The sequence below is a fragment of the Berghia stephanieae genome, chromosome 1 (genome assembly GCF_034508935.2).
Source record: "Berghia stephanieae isolate SIO BIC M18660-M18661 chromosome 1, UCSD_Bste_1.3, whole genome shotgun sequence".
NCBI lineage: Eukaryota > Metazoa > Mollusca > Gastropoda > Nudibranchia > Aeolidiidae > Berghia > Berghia stephanieae.
Genome location: NC_088360.1, coordinates 95419069 through 95441269, shown reverse-complemented (window position 1 = coordinate 95441269; position 22201 = coordinate 95419069). Strand labels below are relative to the sequence as shown.

The window sequence follows — 22201 nt, the reverse complement described above, 5'->3', positions numbered from 1 at the left end:
GATCAGACCACTCCCTACTTGTAACAAAACTAAGAACCAATGAACAATACTAGCTTATGGAATCAGAAACACTTTAATGTAGTAAAACTAAAAGCAGAGGAAATCAGGAATCAATTTTCACTCTGTCAAATAGATTTGAGATTACTGGCAGACATAGAAAAAGAATCCATGGAATGTTGTAAAGCAAAGATTTATAAAAACATGTGAAGACACTATAGGACCCAAAAGAAGAGAATATAAAACTTAGATCAGCCAGACAAAATAAATGCCATAGAGGAACAAAGGAAGACCAAACAGAAACCAAACGAAGGCAAGAACCCAGAAACATCTCATGAGAGTCTACAACAACAGAAATAAAAAAGTAAAAAGAAGTGCCAGAAAGGACAAAAGAGACACTATAAATAGATTAGCAAATGATACACAAGAAGCTGTTGAAAAAAAGAAACCTAAAAGAGCTCTACAGTATCACCAAACACTTATCAGGACGAAGAACAAATACCAACAGACCTATCACCAACAAAAACGGAACCACCCTAAGTAAGCCTAGACCAGCTAAACAGATGGAGGGAATATTTCAGTGAGTATTTGAACGGTATGCCAGTACAGAACTTACCAGAAATAGAAGAGGGAGAGGATTTAGACATCAATGTTGACTTGCAGATTCAGAGGACAAAGAGGCTTTCTACGAACAACTTCAAGCAACTATGAACAAAATGCCAAAGAGAGACCTTAAAAAAGAGCTCTACAGTATCACCAAACACTTATCAGGACGAAGAACAAATACCAACAGACCTATCACCAACAAAAACGGAACCACCCTAAGTAAGCCCAGACCAGCTAAACAGATGGAGGGAATATTTCAGTGAGTATTTGAACGGTATGCCTGTACAGAACTTACCAGAAATAGAAGAGGGAGAGGATTTAGACATCAATGTTGACCTGCAGATTCAGAGGACAAAGAGGCTTTCTACGAACAACTTCAAGCAACTATGAACAAAATGCCAAAGAGAGACCTTAAAAAAGAGCTCTACAGTATCACCAAACACTTATCAGGACGAAGAACAAATACCAACAGACCTATCACCAACAAAAACGGAACCACCCTAAGTAAGCCCAGACCAGCTAAAACAGATGGAGGGAATATTTAGTGAGTATTTGAACGGTATGCCTGTACAGAACTTACCAGAAATAGAAGAGGGAGAGGATTTAGACATCAATGTTGACCTGCAGATTCAGAGGACAAAGAGGCTTTCCACGAACAACTTCAAGCAACTATGAACAAAATGCCAAAGAGAGACCTTAAAATTGCCATGGGAGACTTAAATGCAAAAGACAGATTTTTGTGCGTTCAATGACTTGATAAGAGGAGGGACCATATTTTCACATAAGACAATTCATAAGACCACATGGACATCGCCCGAAAGAAAGACAGAGAACCACATAGACCATTTTACCATCCACAGAAAGTGGAGGAGGAGCATACAGGATGTGAGAGTAAAGCACGAACTGATACAGCATCAGATCATCAACTAGTAGTCACAATACTTCAGATCAAACTGAAGGCTTACTAGGACAAAGCAGAGAGAACATCACACAAATTTAATGTACACAGTCTGATAGAGGCAGAGGGATGATTAAGCAGGGTTTCGATCAAACAGAGCTTGCACAGACCAAATAGCAACACTGTGTATTATTATCTAACAATCAAAAGAGTGGGAGTCACCACTATACATAAACTTCGTAGACTTCAAAAAGGCTTTTGACATGATTGACTGTAGAGTTATATGGAAGGTTCGTAGACATTACAGCCTATCCAACGAGATTGTGAACCTACTTCAGAAATCATATGAAAATATTAAATGCCATGTCATCCATAATCATCAATTAACGAGACCCTTCGTCATTGAAACTGGTGTGAAACAAGAATGCTTACTCTCCCCAACACTATTTTAATTGGTGATCGACTGGATCACGAGAATAACCACCAAAACATGCAGGATCCACTGACACTTTAATGAAAAATTGGAAGATCTTGATTTCACTAATGTGATGATGTAAGATTCCTAGCTCCCTCACACCTGGCAAAACATGCAAGATAAAAGCAACACACTCCATACAATAGCAAAATCAACTGGCCTGGGCATAAATGTTGAGAAAGCAAAAACAATCAACATCTTGGCTTTTGACATGATTGACTGTAGAGTTATATGGAAGGTTCGTAGACATTACAGCCTATCCAACGAGATTGTGAACCTACTTCAGAAATCATATGAAAATATTAAATGCCATGTCATCCATAATCATCAATTAACGAGACCCTTCGACATTGAAACTGGTGTGAAACAAGAATGCTTACTCTCCCCAACACTATTTTAATTGGTGATCGACTGGATCACGAGAATAACCACCAAAACATGCAGGATCCACTGACACTTTAATGAAAAATTGGAAGATCTTGATTTCACTAATGTGATGATGTAAGATTCCTAGCTCCCTCACACCTGGCAAAACATGCAAGATAAAAGCAACACACTCCATACAATAGCAAAATCAACTGGCCTGGGCATAAATGTTGAGAAAGCAAAAACAATCAACACCAAAAACACAACTTCATTTCAGCTGAATGGCACAAAAATTGAAAATGTATCAATTTACATATTTAGGGAGCAAGATGCTGACATAGGTCAAGAATATCAAAAGCCAGACAACCATTTACCATTTTAAAATCAAAATGGAGAATAAGAACATCCAATCCAACACCAAATTAAAACTGTTAAACAGCAACGTCAAGTCAATCCTTCTTTATGGCGCAGAAACTGGAAGCAGACTAAAGCCATAGAGAACAAGCTGCAGGTTTTTATTAACACTTGTCTGCATCAAATCTTAAACATCTGATGGGCGGACAAGGTCATCAACAAAATGCTGTGGGACAATTGCCAACAGACACCTATTGCAACAACCATACGACAAAGAAGGTGGAAATGAATTGGACATACCCTGAGAAGAAACCCATCCATCACAAGAACAGCACTTGACTGGAACCCCCAAGGTCAGTGGCGAAGAGGACTCCCACAAACAATATGGCGAAGAACGCTAAATTGGAATTGAAAAGTGTCAAAATGTTGTGGGGGGAAGGCGAAGGTGGTAGCAAGAGACTGTCCCTGATGGAGGTCTGTGATAGATGAGTTATGCTCCAGATGGAGTTGAAAGGAATAAGTGGTAAGTAAGTAAGAAGCTAAGTAAGTAAGTAAGTATGAAATTTATTAAAGTTCAGTTGCATTTAATTCTAATATCTAGGTAGAAGTAGAATTTTTGTTGATTTTTTAAAGATCTTTTTTAAAAAAAAAAAAATATATTGTTAAAACTATCCTTATGAAAAAAAAACAAATTTAAAAAATTAGAAACTGTTTCTAACTATTTTTTTGTTGTTGTAACAGTTTGAAAAATGAATCAAAACAAAAAGACAATACACAGTGTATTCTTTTTCTTCATTCAGCTTATCCCGCATTTTGCAGGGTTGTCATAATGAATGCCAAATCTTCATGCATCTCGGTTCATAGCATCATCTTCCTCACAGTGTATTCTTTTTCATTCAACTTTAATATTTGTCTCATGAAAAAGAATGTTCAGCTGTTAAGAATTTTAAAAGAGGCATGAACAAACATGCTATTGAACAATGATCACTGCTTTAAGCTACACCTAACAAACATCCCGATTAGATAAATATGCCTATGACAAAAAAAGAAACAAACTTAATATTATAAACACCTAAGCAAGTTTTGCAGGTTTTGATGAAAATTGATAATCATTTTCTTTATCTCAATAACTACAGGCAAACTAAATTCATTGAGCAAACATTTATTTTCACCATATGGATGAATGAAATTGACCTCACTCAGCTCTTATTTAATGTCTTTAGATTGCCAATTGGTTGGGTGATAAGTTCTCACTTAACTACTCCAGCAGACTATTTGGTATGATTGATCCGGTGGCCAGAGCATGTGAGTATTTTATAAATAAGACTTGAATGTTTCAACTGTGTGGGATCCTGTCAGAACTGAGGAAGACGAGGGCGTTCCTTCATCAACTGGCCATTCAAACATGAAGACAGTATGAGGGGGAAAAAGAAAATGAAGAAGAAGAAGAAGAAGAAGAAGAAGAAGAAGAAGAAGAAGAAGAAGAAGAAGAAGAAGAAGAAGAAGAAGAAGAAGAAGAAGAAGAAGTAGAAGAAGAAGAAGAAGAAGAAGAAGAAGAAGAAGAAGAAGAAGAAGAAGAAGAAGAAGAAGAAGAAGAAGAAGAAGAAGAAGAAGAAGAAGAAGAAGAAGAAGAAGAAAGAAGAAGAGAAGAAGAAGAAGAAGAAGAAGAAGAAGAAGAAGAAGAAGAAGAAGAAGAAGAAGAAGAAGAAGAAGAAGAAGAAAGAAGAAGAGAAGAAGAAGAAGAAGAAGAAGAAGAAGAAGAAGAAGAAGAAGAAGAAGAAGAAGAAGAAGAAGAAGAAGAAGAAGAAGAAGAAGAAGAAGAAGAAGAAGAAGAAGAAGAAGAAGAAGAAGAAGAAATAATGAATTACTGAAGAGGTAACATTTACACCCCCATAAACCTACTTTTACTTAAATGCTTAAATGGAATCAATAGTGTAAGAGACAAAAAGATTTATCAGTTTTATATTGATACTTCTGGCAAATTCAAGTATGGTAATAAAAATCAGATTAATAGAACATTAAAAAAAATTTAATTAGAATCCTACCAAAATGATTTACTCCCATCTGCAGCTCAAGACCGTCCTCTGTTAACATTTTTGGACACATCATAACTCCTGCATTGTTGATCAGTACATCCACATGAGGCTCCGCTATTTAAAGAATAAATAATAGATATTTCAGTTACAGGTGGAACTTTTGTATAAATTCATACATCGTCTGCTTTGCGAGCACCCCAAATACAATTCTAAGCAACATTTGTGATAATTGATAATAATGTACTTTATTCATCCAAAAGGAAATTTTTGTACAGACGTATAAAATGCCGACAATGATACATACATAAACATAATATACGTAAATATAATGTGGTAAAGTAAAATTTGGTAATAGGTATATATAGTGTAATAATATTGTAGGCTGTAAGAATAATTACATAGTGTAAATTAAGGGACATACAGATTATAAAAGTGTAAAGATATAAATCTATAGAAAGGGTATATTGATGTCAACATATAAGAAAAAAAGATCAGTAAAAAGTTAAGAATTACAGTATAATACTATTGTAAATTGACTGAGAAAAATTACATAGTATAAATTACATGGCACATAATGTAGAATAAAAAATGTCAATAGAAAAGTTGTAGTAAGCGATTTTATAAATTGATGTTTAAAAATTGTGGGTATGTAATAATTTTAAAGTAAAGGTTTCAAAGTTAAAACAGACGTAGACCAAAATTTATAAATTATTTTCCTTATTAAAAATTCTGCAACTGTAAGATAAAAAGGATCGGAGGTGTCTTTCACTTTTTGTTCGTATAGACAACAATTGGTCACTTCTGTTCGACTTAGTGATCTGAAGATTTAAAGGGTGAGTTGGATTATCTAAAATATTACTAATTTTTCTTAAGCAGTATTCTGAATATAAATCATTAAAAGACATGGATCCTGTAGTAAATTTCTTAGCTCTTTTAATAATCCTGTCAAAGTTAGCTTTTGCTGAGCTAAGACAATTCCCCCCCCCCCCCCCCTCAGGCAGTAATACAAAAAACCAAAACACTTTCTATTACAGATCTATAAAATAGCATACAAAGTGTTTTAAAATTAATCTTTAATCGCCATGCCTCTCAGCAAGTTTAAAGACAATACAGTGCAACCCCATGATAACGACATTGCCCGGGACTGGAAAATTATGTTGTTATCCACGGGTGTTGTTATTCCGGGGTTTTCAAGATGGCGGCAAAAGGGGGCGTATTGGGACCCGTGATTACAGTGCCTGAGAGAAATCGCGTCTCAAAAACGTTTGAATGTGTATTTTTCTCCTGTTTACAAAGGGTATATCAGTTACGCTTTCATTCTCCAATGTGTATTGTCATTGTTTTGATCGTAGACAGTGCCCGAATGCCATATGATGAAATTAAAAATAAATAATAAAAATCAAGTACCAACATGATAATACCACACAAGAACAAAATTTAATTTTGATTTTAACTGTTGATGAGTTTTGAATTCCAAAATTTTTATTTAAGAGCATCAAAATACACAAGCACTTAAAAATTAGTAGATCTACAGCTTGCGATATCAAAAACAAAAATAAAACAAATAAACAAAAACCAAACAAAAATCCTAGTATTAATCACAATAAGATAAAATTCAGACTGATGTTTTTAGAGAAACAACTGATTTTTCAAATGAAAATAATAAAGTGAAAGAGGTTGTTATTGTTTTCTCCGCTATTCCAACATACCATAAGACCATAAATATCCATAATTGCCCCCATTGGACACGGCATTGCCTGATATCAGTTTACCTCCACTGACCTCAGACAGGTAGCTAACATGGAAGGTTAACGGACCCTTGAGAGTTCCATCCACAGATAAACTTCTTTTGCTGTGGTTCCATATGAACAAGCGCTGGTTCCAAGCAGTGTAGTAAACATGTGTTCTGATTAGTCGGTGACAAAGCGATCTCATTGGGAGGGGGGAAAAAGGCGTTTTTTATAAGTTAAGAGTACGAGATGACGATGGTCAGTTACCAAGCATCGGTACCAACTACCTATTATGGTAGACACCGTACAGATTTGCGGACAATGTCGCGTGAATGTCCAGTACCAACAACAGCAAGCAACCAACCTGCCTCTACTCATCGTTGAAACCGCTGGTCCACCACTACTTGGAAGAAACTGGTTGAAGACCATCCAACTCAACTGGAACAACATCTTCCACACCAACGCTAAAACACACGCACAGGAACTCCAATCAATGGTTTCCAAATACAACATGTTCAACGACAATGCTGGGTTACTAAACAACCACACCCAACACATCTTCCTGAAAGAAAACGCCACACCCATCTTCAAAAAAAGCACGCCATCCACCATTTGCTCTTCAGGACAAAATTGAAAGAGAATTACAACGTCTAGAAAAATACATCATTGAGAAGATCAATTACTCAGACTGGGCAACACCAATCGTACCCATTCTCAAATCTGATTCGACACTCCGCATATGTGGGGATTATAAAATGACCGTCAACAAAATGGTTGCAAAGGAAGAACATCCAATTCCGAGGATAGAAGAGTTGGCCAACAGGCTTGCACATGGTGAGAAGTTTTCAACCATCTACTTCAGCCATGCGTATACTCACCTTCTTCTCGACCCTGATAGCCAAAACATCACGACGATCAACACGCATCGTGGTCTTTATCGCTACAAACGACTACCATATGGCATATCTTCGTGCCCAGCCATCTTCCAACGGGTAATGGAATCTGTCTTCAAGGATATCCCAAACACGGTGATCTACTTCGACAATCTGTATCTCACTGGCGCCAACGATGCACAACACTTCAAAACACTTGAAGCCGTGTTGAAGCGCTGTGAAGAAAGGGGACTGAGCGTAAAAAGGGCTAAATGTGAATTCCTGCAGGATGAAATCAATTTCCTTGGATACCGCCTCACGAAGAATGGCATCGCTCCACAATCTAAGAAAATTGAAGCTGTACGAAAAGCACCTGCACCAACCTAAATCCAGGAACTACAAGCCTACCTTGGAATGATCAACTACTACTCCAAATTTCTACCCAACATATCACACCGTCTTGCACCACTATAACGATTTACTAAAGAAAGGAAGCACCTGGAAATGGACATCAGCTGAGCAATAAGCCTTCGACGATTCGAAATCGTGTTTAATGTCCACGGAGCTACTGGTTCATTTCAACCTCAACATCCCTGTTGTCGTTACCTGCGATGCCTCACCAAGAGGCGTATCAGCGATTCTTTCGCACCGTTTCAACAATGGGAATGAACAACCTATCGCATTTGCTTCCAGATCGTTGGATAAAGCAGAACAAAATTACTCCCAATTGGACAAATAAGCGTTATCTATCATTTTTGGATTACGAAAATTTCACAAATACGTTTTTGGACGACATATTACGATCAACACCGACCATAAGCCACTATTGGGTCTTTTGGGAGAAAACAAACCATTACCTGACCACGCATCATCACGAGTACAGAGATGGGCGGTCGTTCTGAGCGCGTACGACTACCAACTGAAACACGTCCCAGGTCAACGCAACAATGCAGATGCACTTAGTCGTCTACCGCTGCCTGAAGTAGCAGCACCTACGCCGTTTCCTGAAGATCTTCACCAGATCTTCCAGGTCATCAACAACCTACCCATCTCCAGTACCACCATCGCATCGGAAACCACCACCGACCCTGTATTTCGTCAGGTGTATCAAATCGTCGCACATGGTCATCCATGGCCCACTACCATTAGCGAACAACTTAGACCCTATTTCGCACGCAAGCTCGAATTGAGCATCGACAATGGATGCCTGTTGTGGGGTACGCGTATCATCGTTCCAACGTCTCTTCAACGGGATATTCTTTCACTCATCCATGAGGATCACATCGGAATCGTTCGGATGAAAATGCTTGCCAGAAGTTATGTGTGGTGGCCCAAAATTGATATGGATATCGAATTCTGTGCGAAATCGTGTGCCAATTGCCAGAGTTTTAGGAACGTACCCGCTCACTCACCCCTACAATCATGGAACTGGCCAACCAAACCCTGGAGTCGTCTTCACATTGATTTCGCTGGCCCATTCTTAGGTCATATGTTCTTAATTATTGTGGATGCGCACTCTAAATGGCTAGAAATTCGCATTATGAAACGGATTACCTCAGCGGATACTATTTTTCAACTTCGTCATGTGTTCGCAACTCATGGATTACCCGATAAAATTGTTTCGGACAATGGTCCATCGCTTGTCAGCGAAGAAATTCAAAATTTCCTTCGGTTCAACGGCATAGAACACACCAAATCGACACCATACCACCCATCTACAAACGGCCTAGCTGAAAGAGCAGTTGCCACCTTCAAGTCGGCGATGAAGAAAATGAACAATGGTAGTGTTCCTGAACGCGTAAACAGATTTCTTCTGAAATACAGATCAACGCCACAAACAACTACAGGCCTCACTCCAGCTGAACTGTTGCTTGGTAGAAAATTAAAGACTCGTTTGGATTTAATTCATGATCAGGTGCACAAAACTGTTGAAAAGAATTTGGACTGTCAGAGAACTTATCATGACAAACATTCTCAGTTTAGAGACTTTACCATTAATGACAATGTTTTTGTTAAAAACCAAGGCAATACCAATCCATCTGACCCAAAATTTTTGCCTGCCAAAATTGTTGCGAAAACAGGTCCCATGTCTTACAGAGTTCAAATGTATGAAACTGATTGATCAAGTTAAACGCTTTCATGCAGATCACATTATCCCAACTCATGTTGATCTCGATGCTGGGGCATCTCTTTCTAAAGAGGGGGAAGGGGAAATAGACACTGAACAAATGGGTACGAGTAATGCAATGAATAGCAAACCAGTTGACTTGGCAGATCAGTCAACACAACCCACAACTACTACTTCTACCACAGATGAGTCAGCAGATGATGAAAACAGTCTGACGCCGACCACATCTGAAAGTAATGTTCGAACCACACCAGTGTTGAGAAGATCACACAGAACAATTAACCACCGGAAAAGTTAACTTTGTAATTTTACCACACAGCCGTTTACTGCTTTCACTTTAGTTCGACAGGTAAATTTTGCCGGACGCTAGTTAATAACAGATGGTGAGTCACGGCCTGTGTCGAAAGGGAGACTGAGCAATTTTTCCTATTTTGATGATTTTTTTCTCAAGTTCAAAGTAACGTAGTAAAGATGCTATTAGATGTTGCAATAAGATATTTTAGAGTCATAACTAGTGATTTACATACTTTTATTTGATATAATTTTAGTAGATCATTTGGGATTAGATTTTATAGGAAATAACCATAAAAATGGGTCAGAAATTTTAATTACTTCAAACGATATAATCAAAAATTACATAGTTATCTGAGTTTATACAAATAAATGAGAAATACTGCAAAAATCATCAATATTCACAGAGTAGAAATATATAATCAAAGTCGTTTTGTAATGAAGCATTGTTGAGATATCCGCTCACCTGTACAGCAAGATCCTTTTTTGACAGCAATAAAAAAAAAAATGCGTGATCACCGAATTGTAAGGGTTTGTTGATCAAATGATCAAAACGAACTGGTTTTAGTAATGACAATTGACAATTCTTAGGAAAAGATATGTTATACATATTCCTTTGACGTTTGTATAGATCTAAACTATATAATAATAATAATAATAATAATAATAATAATAATAATAATAATAATAATAATAATAATAATAAATAATAATAATAATAATAATAATAATAATAATAATGATCATTTTCATGAAAATAATATAGTGGCTATCACCTAAACGGCTGCTAATTTTGGAAAAACGCAATAATTTCTCTTTTAAAATAGCTGTCGAAATGCCCGTTTTAAAAAAAAATGGAATTCGCCTATATGTCCCCCTGACAGAAAGGAATTAAAAATAGAAAGAAAGAAAGAATAAAGAATTTGACTGAATCATTTGCGGCCAAAGAATTGACTCATCGTCTCCGAGAGTTTTATTTAACTTCCCAACGCCCCAAATTACTATCATTCATTCAATATAATTTACTCCTCCCCACTCCACGCTCTCCGGCAATTTCCTTCCATGTCCCTCAAACTGCTTTCTTTCCATGGAGCGTCCAATCAGCTTTTTCCAATTGGCTGCTGAATAAGGACAGTTCTAATTTCAATTGTCCACCAGTCTGTCATCAGTCAAGAAAGCTCCTCCTACTCAGATCACACATACCCACGAATATGATAGGCCTTGTAGACCAGTCACTGGTCTTTGATGTTACACAACCATCCGCCAGCTTTGATCACATCGCTTTTGATGATGTCACTCAATATCTATCTTCTTCTCTCAACCCCGTTGACTGTACCACGAGTCAACATAAAAGAATATCGCGATGAGGTGCGAATCATGAAGATGGAATGACGTAGCTGTGTTAAATAGGTTCAAAGTTCAATTGTCAGAGAGAACTGATGAGAGATTAAACTGAGGTGGTAAAATGAAAATTACTTCGTGGTAAAACGTTGCATAAATTAGTTTTACGTACACCAACACACACACACACACACACACACTTACTCTCTCTCTCTCTCCCTCTCTCTCTCTCTCTCTCTCTCTCTCTCTCTCCAGTGCTGCGACAAAAAAAAGGAGGCCGACCAAATAGCTAATACTATTTAAAATGGAAATTGTTGAAAATGGTCTGCTTATTGAACAACAAAGCATCGTGGATAACAAAATGATCATTGTGAATCATTGTTGAACATGTGATATCGATGTAATACTAGACTAGTAATATCATATAATATCGATGTATTTATACTTACTCTTGATCACCACTGTAATAATAACAATATTATCAATAATAATAATTAATAATAATATAATAATAATAATAATAATAATAATAATAATAAGTAATAATAATAATAATAATAATAATAATAATAAAATAATAATAAATAATAATAATAATAAAATAATAATAATAATAATAATAATAATAATAATAACAATAATAATAATAGTAAAAAATAAATAATATCCATTTTTTGACAATAAAAAATCGTGATAAACGCATTGAAAAGGACGGGAAGGGGGGGGGGGGGTGGGAGAGGATTAATGATCAGATAATCAAAATGAACTGTTATTTCAAAATAAATTGACAATCATAGGTAAAAATAAGTTATAAGTATTCCTCTGAACATTGTATAGATCTTAACACATTTTTATACTTTTTATTAACATACGTAAAACCTCACGATTATTTTAAGGAACAGCTGATTGCTACATGTCACAGAAACAGCATCTAATTAATCAACCAACATTCTGTTTTCTTTTTTTTTCACCGGTGGAACTTCACTTGCTAATTCTGGAGCAGTTTGCATGAAATGTTTTTTAACCACATATCTCATTTGAGCCCTTTCACATCTTATTCGGCAGAGTCCATTTGCCATTTGCATTGAGACAATGCTTGTTTTCAGTATGACCATTCATCTGAGTAAAGAAAAAGATCATTAGTTATTATTGATGATGATGATGATGATGATGGTGAGGATGATGATGATGATGGTGATGATGATGATGATGATGATGATGATGATGATGATGATGATATAATAATAATAATAATAATAATAATAATAATAATAATAATAATAATAATAATAATAATAATAATAATAATAATAAGAATTGTAATAATAAGAGTTATAATATATTATTGATTGTTAGTAATAATACGATAGTGATCTTCTAGATGCCTGCTAATAATAATAACGTAATAATTTTCCTTTAAAATATAGTTCTAAATGCCCGTTATTCAAAATGGAATCCGCCTATATACCCACTCTGAAATATTTTTAGCAAAAATAAGATAGAGAAAGAAGTTTACTGTAGCATTTCCGGCCAAAAAAAATTGATTTATCACCGGACTGCGAGAGTCTTATTTGACACCCAGACAACGCCCCAAATTACTTTCAATTCATTTCAAATTTACTCCATCTCTCCAGCAATTTCATCCCATGACATCCAAACTGATTTCTATCCATGGAGCGCCAATCAGATGGTTACAATTACCCATCTCCAATTGGCTGCTGAAAAAGGACAATTATAATTTCAATCGTCCACCAGTCGGTCATCGGTAAAGTCAATTAAGCCCCTCCCACTCAAATCACATATCCCCTCGAATGTTCGGCCTTGTAGCGCAGTCCACCGGGCTTTTGAGGTTACACAATCATCCGCCACCTTTGATTACATCGCTTTTTGATGATGTCATAATATATCTATCTACCCTCTTTTCTCACGCCCGTTGACTGTACCAACGGGCGATGTAGAAGAATATCGAGGGAAGGTGCGAATCGTGAAGACGGAATGGCAAATCGTGTGAAAGTTTTAGGTTCAAAGTTCAATGCAATAAAAATCGTTCCGTGCTAAAAATGTGCGTACATGAGTTTTATACACACACACACACACACACACACGCTCTCTCTCTCTCTCTCTCTCCTCCTTGTGTGTGTGTGTGTGTGTGGTACTACTACTACTACTACTACTACTACTACTACTACTACTACTACTACTACTACTACTATTACTGCGCTATCATCATCAACATCATCATCATCATCACCATAAAACAACAACAACAACAACAACAACAACAACAACAACAACAACAACGTTATCATCACACTTGGACTCGTGTTCTTATGTCTCTGGAGTTTGTCTGAGTACGGGACTATTTTGTTAGCCAACAAAGAATTAGACAAGGTGTGTTTACACATTCATTGTGCAGAAACCTGTCATTACAAATCGGTGAAATAAATGCTATATTAAAAGTAGATTATTACTCTTTTATTTGCTATCATGTGTTAGGGTAACAAAACTCAGATAACATTAATTTGAATTTTTTAAACTATTAAAAATATTTTTCAGGTTAATTTTAAAGAGAAAAATATACATTTTTCAAGAAAGAATAAAGTATACTCACCATTTCTTGATATCAATGAAAATAATTGCGTCTTGAAGATGAAAATGTGGCCGTTATATCCATATAAAATAGAAAAATATAGAAGAAGTGTATGGTCAGCAATTGCAGTGTAAAAATGAACGATTTTTACGAAAACTGTCCTATAGCCTGACTGACAATGAAATCCAAGCGGTGCATTCTACCGGCAGGGATAAATATTGGCCAGTTCTCACGTTCTGGACATCTGTTATGACGTAACCACACGGTGGTCTCCCCGTCATCGACGGTGGGTCGTTCCCATTGGGGGTGAGGCGGTAGAAAACTAAAGTGAAAGATTTCTAGTGTAATAAACGGCTGTGACCATGGCCATTTCTTGCTCAAGGGATTTGAGCCACTTATCTTTATAATTTGTTATCTAAATTTATAATAGTCGGTAAGAAACTCACCCATCAAATAACTATTAATAATTTTGCAGAGAAAATCAGCAACACCTTACTTTATGAGATATATATTCACCTTAACTTTTATTTCTGTATTAGCATTATTTAAGGTTGGGGGAATGTAATGTATTAAGAAATTAATAATGAATGAATGAATGTACGAATGACGAGTCACTTTTGTAACTCTTGTGACTGTATGAAACTTTTGGTGTTAAAAGAGCAACGTCTTCCGTTGTAAATAGAAAACGAATAAGCTGTGTTTCGTGTTCCATTGATTTAGATCTCCTTTTATCATCACCATCTTACCAAAAATACAACAGATCCTAAAGAAAAATTTCCTCTTAGGGAGGAATAAAGGGACTTTGTTTATTTTTATTATTATTTTAAGGAGTATAAATCGGCTATACTGGGAATAATTGGCTGAAAAAGAAAACATTATCAATTTGGATCGTTTTAATGTACCAGTATCACTGAAGAGTGTGAAACAAAGTATATAGTATTTGTCACTCTCCTTCTGCCATAATGAATAAAAATTTGTGTCCAACCAAGTAATGCTATTGTTGGTTTGTTTTTTTTTTTAACCGCCATTACATTTTCAACTTTTTGTGGAAATGAAGTGTAACAATATTTGCTCATTTAAAACTTACTATCATTTATCAATCTAGCGAAGGCACGAATGGAAGCATATGACTGGAGATCCAATTTTCTACAAAAGACCCTCTTATTGGCTGTTTCTAATGCAATCTCTAGACGAGCTTTCTCACACTTTTCTTCGTCCCTGCATGCCATTATAACTTTAGCACCTGCAAAAAATAAGTTAAAACTGTATGTAGGAAGCTAGTAAGAAGTAAAGAGACCAAAAAAACAGTCAAATTTACATGTAAAAAAGGTTTAAAGCCCAATTATGCTCAATTTCGTGCAGCATTTAAGTTATTTACGGTACTAACAAGGAATTATAAGATTAAGTAGTACATGTCATTTACTCTCATTATCATTTTTATTGAACAACCTGGAACTTAAGATCTAGATGAAACTACATTTATGTTAAGTCCTCTATAAATGAATAGTGATAGGTTGACAATTATATATTTTGTTTTCAGGATACCATTCATCTAAATTACCTCTTCTTGCAAGCTCCTTGGCTGTTTCCTTGCCAATGCCAGTATTAGCTCCAGTAACAATGACAGTTTTTCCAGCCATCCTTTCTTCTCCTTTATACCTTCCCCCAGACATATAGTCCCTGATGTGCAGTATAAGAAATTGAAAGAAGTGTTGATATCACTAAAATTAAAGTTTGAATTAAACATCCTTATTACCTGACAAAGTCATTGTTCGTAATGGACCACAGTATGTGACACACCGGGTCATTCTGTCAGAATGGGGACAATCTCACTTAACACCATTGTAACAATCTCATAGTAAATAAGCTATTGTTTACTCAGATTTCTATGCAAACTCAATGCCATGCTGCCATGACCAACAGTTCATATTGTTGCATTGTCCTTTCTCTTCCTGGTTCAATTAAAAAAATGTGAAGCTGCTTTGGCCATATCGTAATAAAGCGTGTATTTCACTAGTTTAGCTAGCATTTTCTTTTTTCTTTCCCAAAAGGATTGTATCAAACAATGTTCATCAATCATTGTGTCAATATATTTTCTAACAACAACAAATGCTATTCATAACCTGAATCTGTATGGAAAGGATTTCATTTTTAAGTCAAGAGCATTAAATGAAAACTACCTCTTTATGCAATTTTACAAAAAACTCAAATCTTATACCCGTAGTGGGTTTCCAAACATATTCCTCATTCCTTTTCGATATTTAACAAAACACCCAAATAATTTACTTGGCCCTTGAAGAAAGATTTAGTTTTCCTTTTTTGTATAAACAATATTGGCAAGGAAAAATTGATGACTCATGCCACTTAAGCTGTTTTCAATATGAAGGCTATTAAATTGTAATTCATTCAAGGAGCTGAGTGTCTAAGATTATAATTTAATCCCCACCTTATCATTTAAACAGAATTTAACTCTTGAAAAAGTGCTGCAAAAAAAAAAAAAAGCTCTTTCTGTTTGCAGAAAATCTCTGTGTACCAAGAAGGTAAAATTATTTTTGTTATAAAAATCAAATATCCTGCTACAATTAATTGCCCTTAACTTTAATTTGAAATTTCAGATCTCATGGTTATCATTTTATGGCTTTGCCCTTGGGATATAACTAAAACAAATGTATCAAAGAGAAAATTATTTATAGAAAAAAATTAAAGCATTATAAGCACTAAAGCCTATGATAAGCAGTTTTTGTTGTTGTCATTCTCATGTCTCAGGTTGACTTTTGTTTTCCTAACTTTAGATACCGATCAAATATCTTAAAATGTCAAACGTACTTCAGCAATACAATACACCCAGCGAATGTGCCAATGATACTGGCTGGTATTGCATATCTTGGGAGTCTCATCCTGTTCTCTCTTGATGGCAAGTAGTCGAAGTGACTTGAGTATCTGAAATCAAAAAGTTCTAAACATGTCAAATATTCAGGTAAATCAGATATAACAAGAAATGCCCATCATTCAAAATTGAGCTTGGAAAATAGGTAGGCAATGGATGGATAAAAACCTATTTAATTTTAAATGTTTGTCATTTTATTGGGATTTCTTTTTTTTTTCTTCTTGATACAGAAGTGAAAATGAAGAAATTTTATAATGCAAAAGTAAAAGTGACAAACTAATTTCACAGGCTGCGGCTAATGGGACGCGAGTCTGAATAGTCTCTCATGGCTATTCTGACTCAAATTCCAATGTGCATCACAGAGGTCAGACCAAATACCCATCGCACGGCTACCATCGGTAAGAGATGCCAGATGTGGCAGGTAATGCCTCACGGCTATGGAAATGAAATGAAACTCCAAAGTCAATGACCATGCATGTTATAATAATGCTATGCATTTAATAAGTGGATTTTGTGTTTAACCAATATAAGTATAAGACTACATGCTGTAAAAGTTCTGTCAGAAAAGTGGTCTGATTATGTCATGACTATCTCATTCTTGTAAGAGCTATAGAAGAGAAAATAAAGGGAAATAGAGACAAAGCATATTTTGATCTAAAGACAACTAAATTCGCATAATTATTGGTAATGAATCAGGAGGACTAAAAGTTTTTGCAGCAAATTCATCTAAAACTAAAACTATTTATAAAATCGCCCACCTTGATTTTTTTAAATATGATGCACATATTTATTCCAAAAAATGCAGGCTAAGTTCTTAAAATCCAATACTGTCACACCAATTCTCCAACCATATCCATTATTTAATATTAGAAATTAAATCCTGTTTTCTTTGGCAATATAGATATATTCCTCTCTTTCAAAAAGAAAGAATAAAAAATTTCCGTATACCTTACTGTTACTAAACCTGATCCCACTGTGTCAGATTGATACAGAAGAAGATTGTCAACAAAACAAGCCCCCCCCCCCCCCCCCCCCCCCCCCCACATTTCTCTCTCTCTCTCCCTCATTTTCCTCTTTCAAAAGTTTCTCTGCCTCACGCTGTCATGCCATGCCTTCTCCCTCCCCACCCCAGAACTGCTGACTACAGCCAAGCCAACTCAGTCTCTAAACAAGGCAAGATGGCGGCTGGGATCTCTCTCCTTTACCAATGCCCAGTGTAGAAAGAGTAACGTGTCGGAAAATGACTTCAATTTCTGTGAAGAAAGCGAAAGTAGAGTACCTAGAGTAAGGTCTTCTTATTCTTTGGTCTGACTGACTGAGCCAATTTCTGCGCCCTCTTTCCCTTCAAAGTCAAAGACAGACTAAAGACAACAGATGATCTTATAGAAAACTATCATAACCTGAATGATGTCACTCCACTCTATTGGGTTGAGTGTTTAGCGACGAAAATGAAAGACAACAAGATGCGTTTTTGCTTCGGTTTTGTCGTCTGCCACTACTCTGAACACTGACTCTTGACAGAAGATGGATTAGGATTAGGGATGCAGTCATGCAGTTTGCAATGCAACCTTTGACCTTTTAAGTTAGGAGCAGATAGGACGACAGCCGCTTTTTATTGGCTAATCGCCGCCCTCTTGTTTTAGATGTGAGCATTAATCGGATGAATCGAGAGAGAGAGAGAGAGAGAGAGAGAGAGAGAGAGAGAGAGAGAGAGAGAGAGAGAGAGTTGCCTGAAGACTGGCAGCATAAAAATATTCGAGAAAACAGTAAACATTGGCATTTTAGGGGACAGAACAGAAGCTTTGTCAACAAAAAATGACATAAAATTAAATAAACATAACGCAGTGAGGATATGATGAAAATGTGTGAACTTCATGGTCCATCAACCCTATCATCAATCCATCCATCTATCAATCTATTATACTTCTTCTTCTTCTTCTTCTTCTTCTTCTTCTTCTTCTTCTTCTTCTTCTTCTTCTTCTTCTTCTTCTTCTTCCTACTACTACTACTACTACTACTACTACTACTACTACTACCTACTATACTACCTACTACTACTACCTACTACTACTACTACTACTACTACTACTACTACTACTAACTACTACTATTACTACTATACTACTACTACTACTATACTACTACTACTACTACTACTACTACTATATACTATACTACTACTACTACTACTACTACTACTACTACTACTACTACTACTACTACTACTACAACAACAAACAACTACTACTACTACTACTACTACTACTACTACACACAACAACAACAACAACTACTACTACTACTACTACTACTACTACTACTACTACTACTACTACTACTACTACTATTACTACTACTACTACTACTACTACTACTACTACTACTACTACTACTACTACTACTACTACGATGACGACGACGACGAATGTGACGACAACGATTATATATATGTATGGGTTGTTCTTCTCTTGTCCGCTCACCATTGATGATATAGACTTGTCAACATGGTTAGATCAAAGAGATGTATGTGCAATTTAGCACGTTCTTCACATTTCACATACAGTTTATACTAAAATTAAGTATAATATGTCATCATCAGTTAGAGAGGGCGATCAGCACGTTCGGAGTGGTGAGTCTCATATGTGTAGCATCAAAAAGAAATGTTGATAGTCTCCACAGAATTAATCAAGAATCATAATGGGAGGAGCTTATTTTACCTACTGTTATTCTGCCAATTCCCGACTGCAGGACATTGGTCTATTATAATTTAGTGAAAATTGATCAGATCTCTGAGGGTCAAACAGTACGTCGAGTGACGTCAACTTCATTCATTCTCCCACATTATGCAAATAAGTGGAATGCATTTTTTCCGATAGTGTCAAAACTTAATGAGTTCTCTGTGTGAGAATCCCAGCTAGGTCAACTAACATTTCAAAGGGTTTTTTGTGATTTTAGCAAGTAAACAAAATTCACATATTCCCCGCATAGACCCGACTAGCTGATTCCCTCCGCGAGTAAAGTCGTCAGACATCAATAGCAGCTTCCTTAATTTAAAAAAAATATGTTTTTGTTCTCTTTTATCTTTGTGGTGAAAGCTCTCCTCTCGTCTCTGTTTCATGCGTATCTAAACTAAATCATCAACTCTTTCAGTATTTTTTTAAAACTGTGCATTGTCATGTTTTCTGGCCTTTTACAAACATGTTTTTATATTAATATAAGAGAATAATCAATACAGTTGTTTACCGTACTAACCAAGTCTCACATTTGTAATTTTAATCAATCTCACTTCAACAAGTTGATTGCCGCACTCTAGAAAGACACGACCTCGCGAGGTTCCAGGATTGAGAGTTTTTGCTAAGATGAGGGTCACTTAAATCGGTCGATGGTTGAAGGACGAGTTTTCTGCCCAAACTTTTAAATTCGTGTCTTTCTAGATACGACAGTTGACTAGTTAAATTCAACTTAATTTTCCAATCTGGTTTACCCCTACATAATACCGAATCAGGGATCAAAGTGGGAGGCAGAAACATCAACACCGTGTTATTGGCTGAAGGTGAAAATGCTTTACATACGCTCACTACAGCTGTAAAGACCACCAATAAAAGGTTGGTATTAGACAGTAACAATAATGGGAGGCTTTCCGAAAGCTCCTCGGACTAGCATCTCTTTCAATTTGTATTTTCATCCTGAATCTTTGGTCAGGCACTTATTTATGCAATTTGTTAATATATAGTAGCCTTTTAAAAACATCAAGAACAAACATTGATAGATTAGTGAAAGTTAAAAATTTCCTAATAATATGATCATTGCTTTGGTTATCCGCCGCTATTTTGTTTTTTGAAGTCTTGAAATGTAGTGCAAAGCAGTCCTAGGTTGGGTTTTTTATTTTTACTTTTTTAATGTTTTTTTTATTTTTAATTTTTTTTTTTTTTTTACTCTTAGCTCAAGGTTGGATACTTAAAAAAAAAAAAACAACAAAAAAACAAACTATTACGGTTAGTTATAGGTCTTAGTATAGGTTATGGGGTGTTTGTTTTTCCTATTAGGTTAGTTAAAAGTAAAGGTAATAGGTTTTATTTTTTCTTAAGGTTAGTTGAGAGAATATTTGGGTTGTTTCCCTTAGCACGATAAGCTTTCGGAAGGCCTCCCACAATAAGTATTGCTTTCAACCCCTTTTTGGGTCTTTACAGTGAAGTACACACTTTCTTACAGATCTAGCTTAGTTAGAGCACTTGATCAGCACTCAGTGGCCATAGTGATCTTTTTCCACCTGACTGTCAAGCACCGTGTAGTAGTAGTGGTAAGTCTTTTTTGTCGAGAGTTGTTCTGCTGTACTCTGAAAAAAAAAAAAAGAAACCCAATCCAACACATTTTTATAATTTTTTACCAGAAAACTTAAGCTTCAAACATCGACCCTCATCTTGTCAAAACTTGGGACTTTTTGAAGTCTCATCTTTGAGACTTTTTCACAAGAAGAAGGTCATTTTAAGCGATCGGAATTTGAAGACCGAGTTTTCTGGCCAAAATAAAAAAAAAAAAAAAAAAAAAAAAAAAAAAAAAATTAAAAAAAAACAAAACAAAACAAAAAAAACAAAACAAAAACAAAACAAAACAAAAAACAAACAAACAAACAAAAAAAAAACAGACAAAAACAAACAAACAGAAAACAAAATTTAAATAAATAAATAAATAAATATAGATATATAAATCAATAAAAAACAAACAAAAATTTTTAAAAATTAATAAATAAAAAATAAAATAAAAACATCAAAAACCAAAAACGAAGTTTTCCAGATTACGGCAGTTTTATTGCCAAAATAAAAACAGGTGTTTCATCATTGACTGTCCGTATTGTAAAACTATACACAGCGTGTCATTGCCTACAACAATAATCCATAATGGACCGATGACTTATGCTAATTGCTGTCATTGGATCTCTTCTGTTTACCGATTGAAGTCCAACGAAAGTTGATACCAGTCGGAAGTATTTATTTATTAAAATATGCCAGATTAATTTATTAGCTATTACCACAAAAAAAAAAAAAAAAAAAAAAAAAAACACACAAAATTTTAGCTCCTCAAATCATAAACCATACTGCGTTTTGTGATTCCATGGATCCAGTGTAAAAATTTTATGTATTATCGTTCTTTCATTCAAACAAGACGCATACAAACTAACACAGAAGGATGATTGTATATAAAATGCGAATGCATTAATAAAACAATCTGACAACTCAGAATCCTCCACTCAAAATTAATCAAGCGACTGGTATAATCGGTGACCCTTCGTCTCTAATCGGTATTAGGTCCGGATGAATCACGCATCTAACAATAGGATTAAAGTTAAAATACTTAGTACATTTGAAATTTTATCATATGTCCCTCTTAAACCTGTTAAATATCGCACTCTGGAAAGACATATGTTTAAAAAATTGGCCAGAAAACTCATTCAAATCAATCGATATTTGAATATCGATTGATTTGAATGACTACCTTCTTGGCAAAAACTTTCAAACCTTGGACCTCGGGAAGTCCTCATTAAAGTCCTAGGTTTTAGAGTTTTTTCCAAGACGAGAGTCATTAAAATCGATCGATATTGAAGGACGAGTTTTCTGGCCAAATTGCAAAAT

At 35.5% G+C, this 22201-nt stretch overlaps 1 protein-coding gene across 1 annotated transcript in view; it reads right to left on the bottom strand.

Annotated features, from left to right (window-relative positions):
• Window positions 1-18102, bottom strand: part of LOC144962425 (retinol dehydrogenase 13-like) — a 28763-nt gene extending 10661 nt beyond the window's left edge. The window contains exons 1-5 of the mRNA XM_078895367.1: window positions 17972-18102; window positions 16511-16624; window positions 15246-15364; window positions 14772-14927; window positions 4742-4846 (exon numbers count right to left, since the gene is read on the bottom strand). Coding sequence (XP_078751493.1) covers window positions 4742-4846; window positions 14772-14927; window positions 15246-15364; window positions 16511-16581 — 451 coding nt within the window. The 5' untranslated portion in view covers window positions 16582-16624; window positions 17972-18102. The remainder of the gene's footprint in view (window positions 1-4741; window positions 4847-14771; window positions 14928-15245; window positions 15365-16510; window positions 16625-17971) is intronic.
• Between the last annotated feature and the right edge of the window lie 4099 nt (window positions 18103-22201).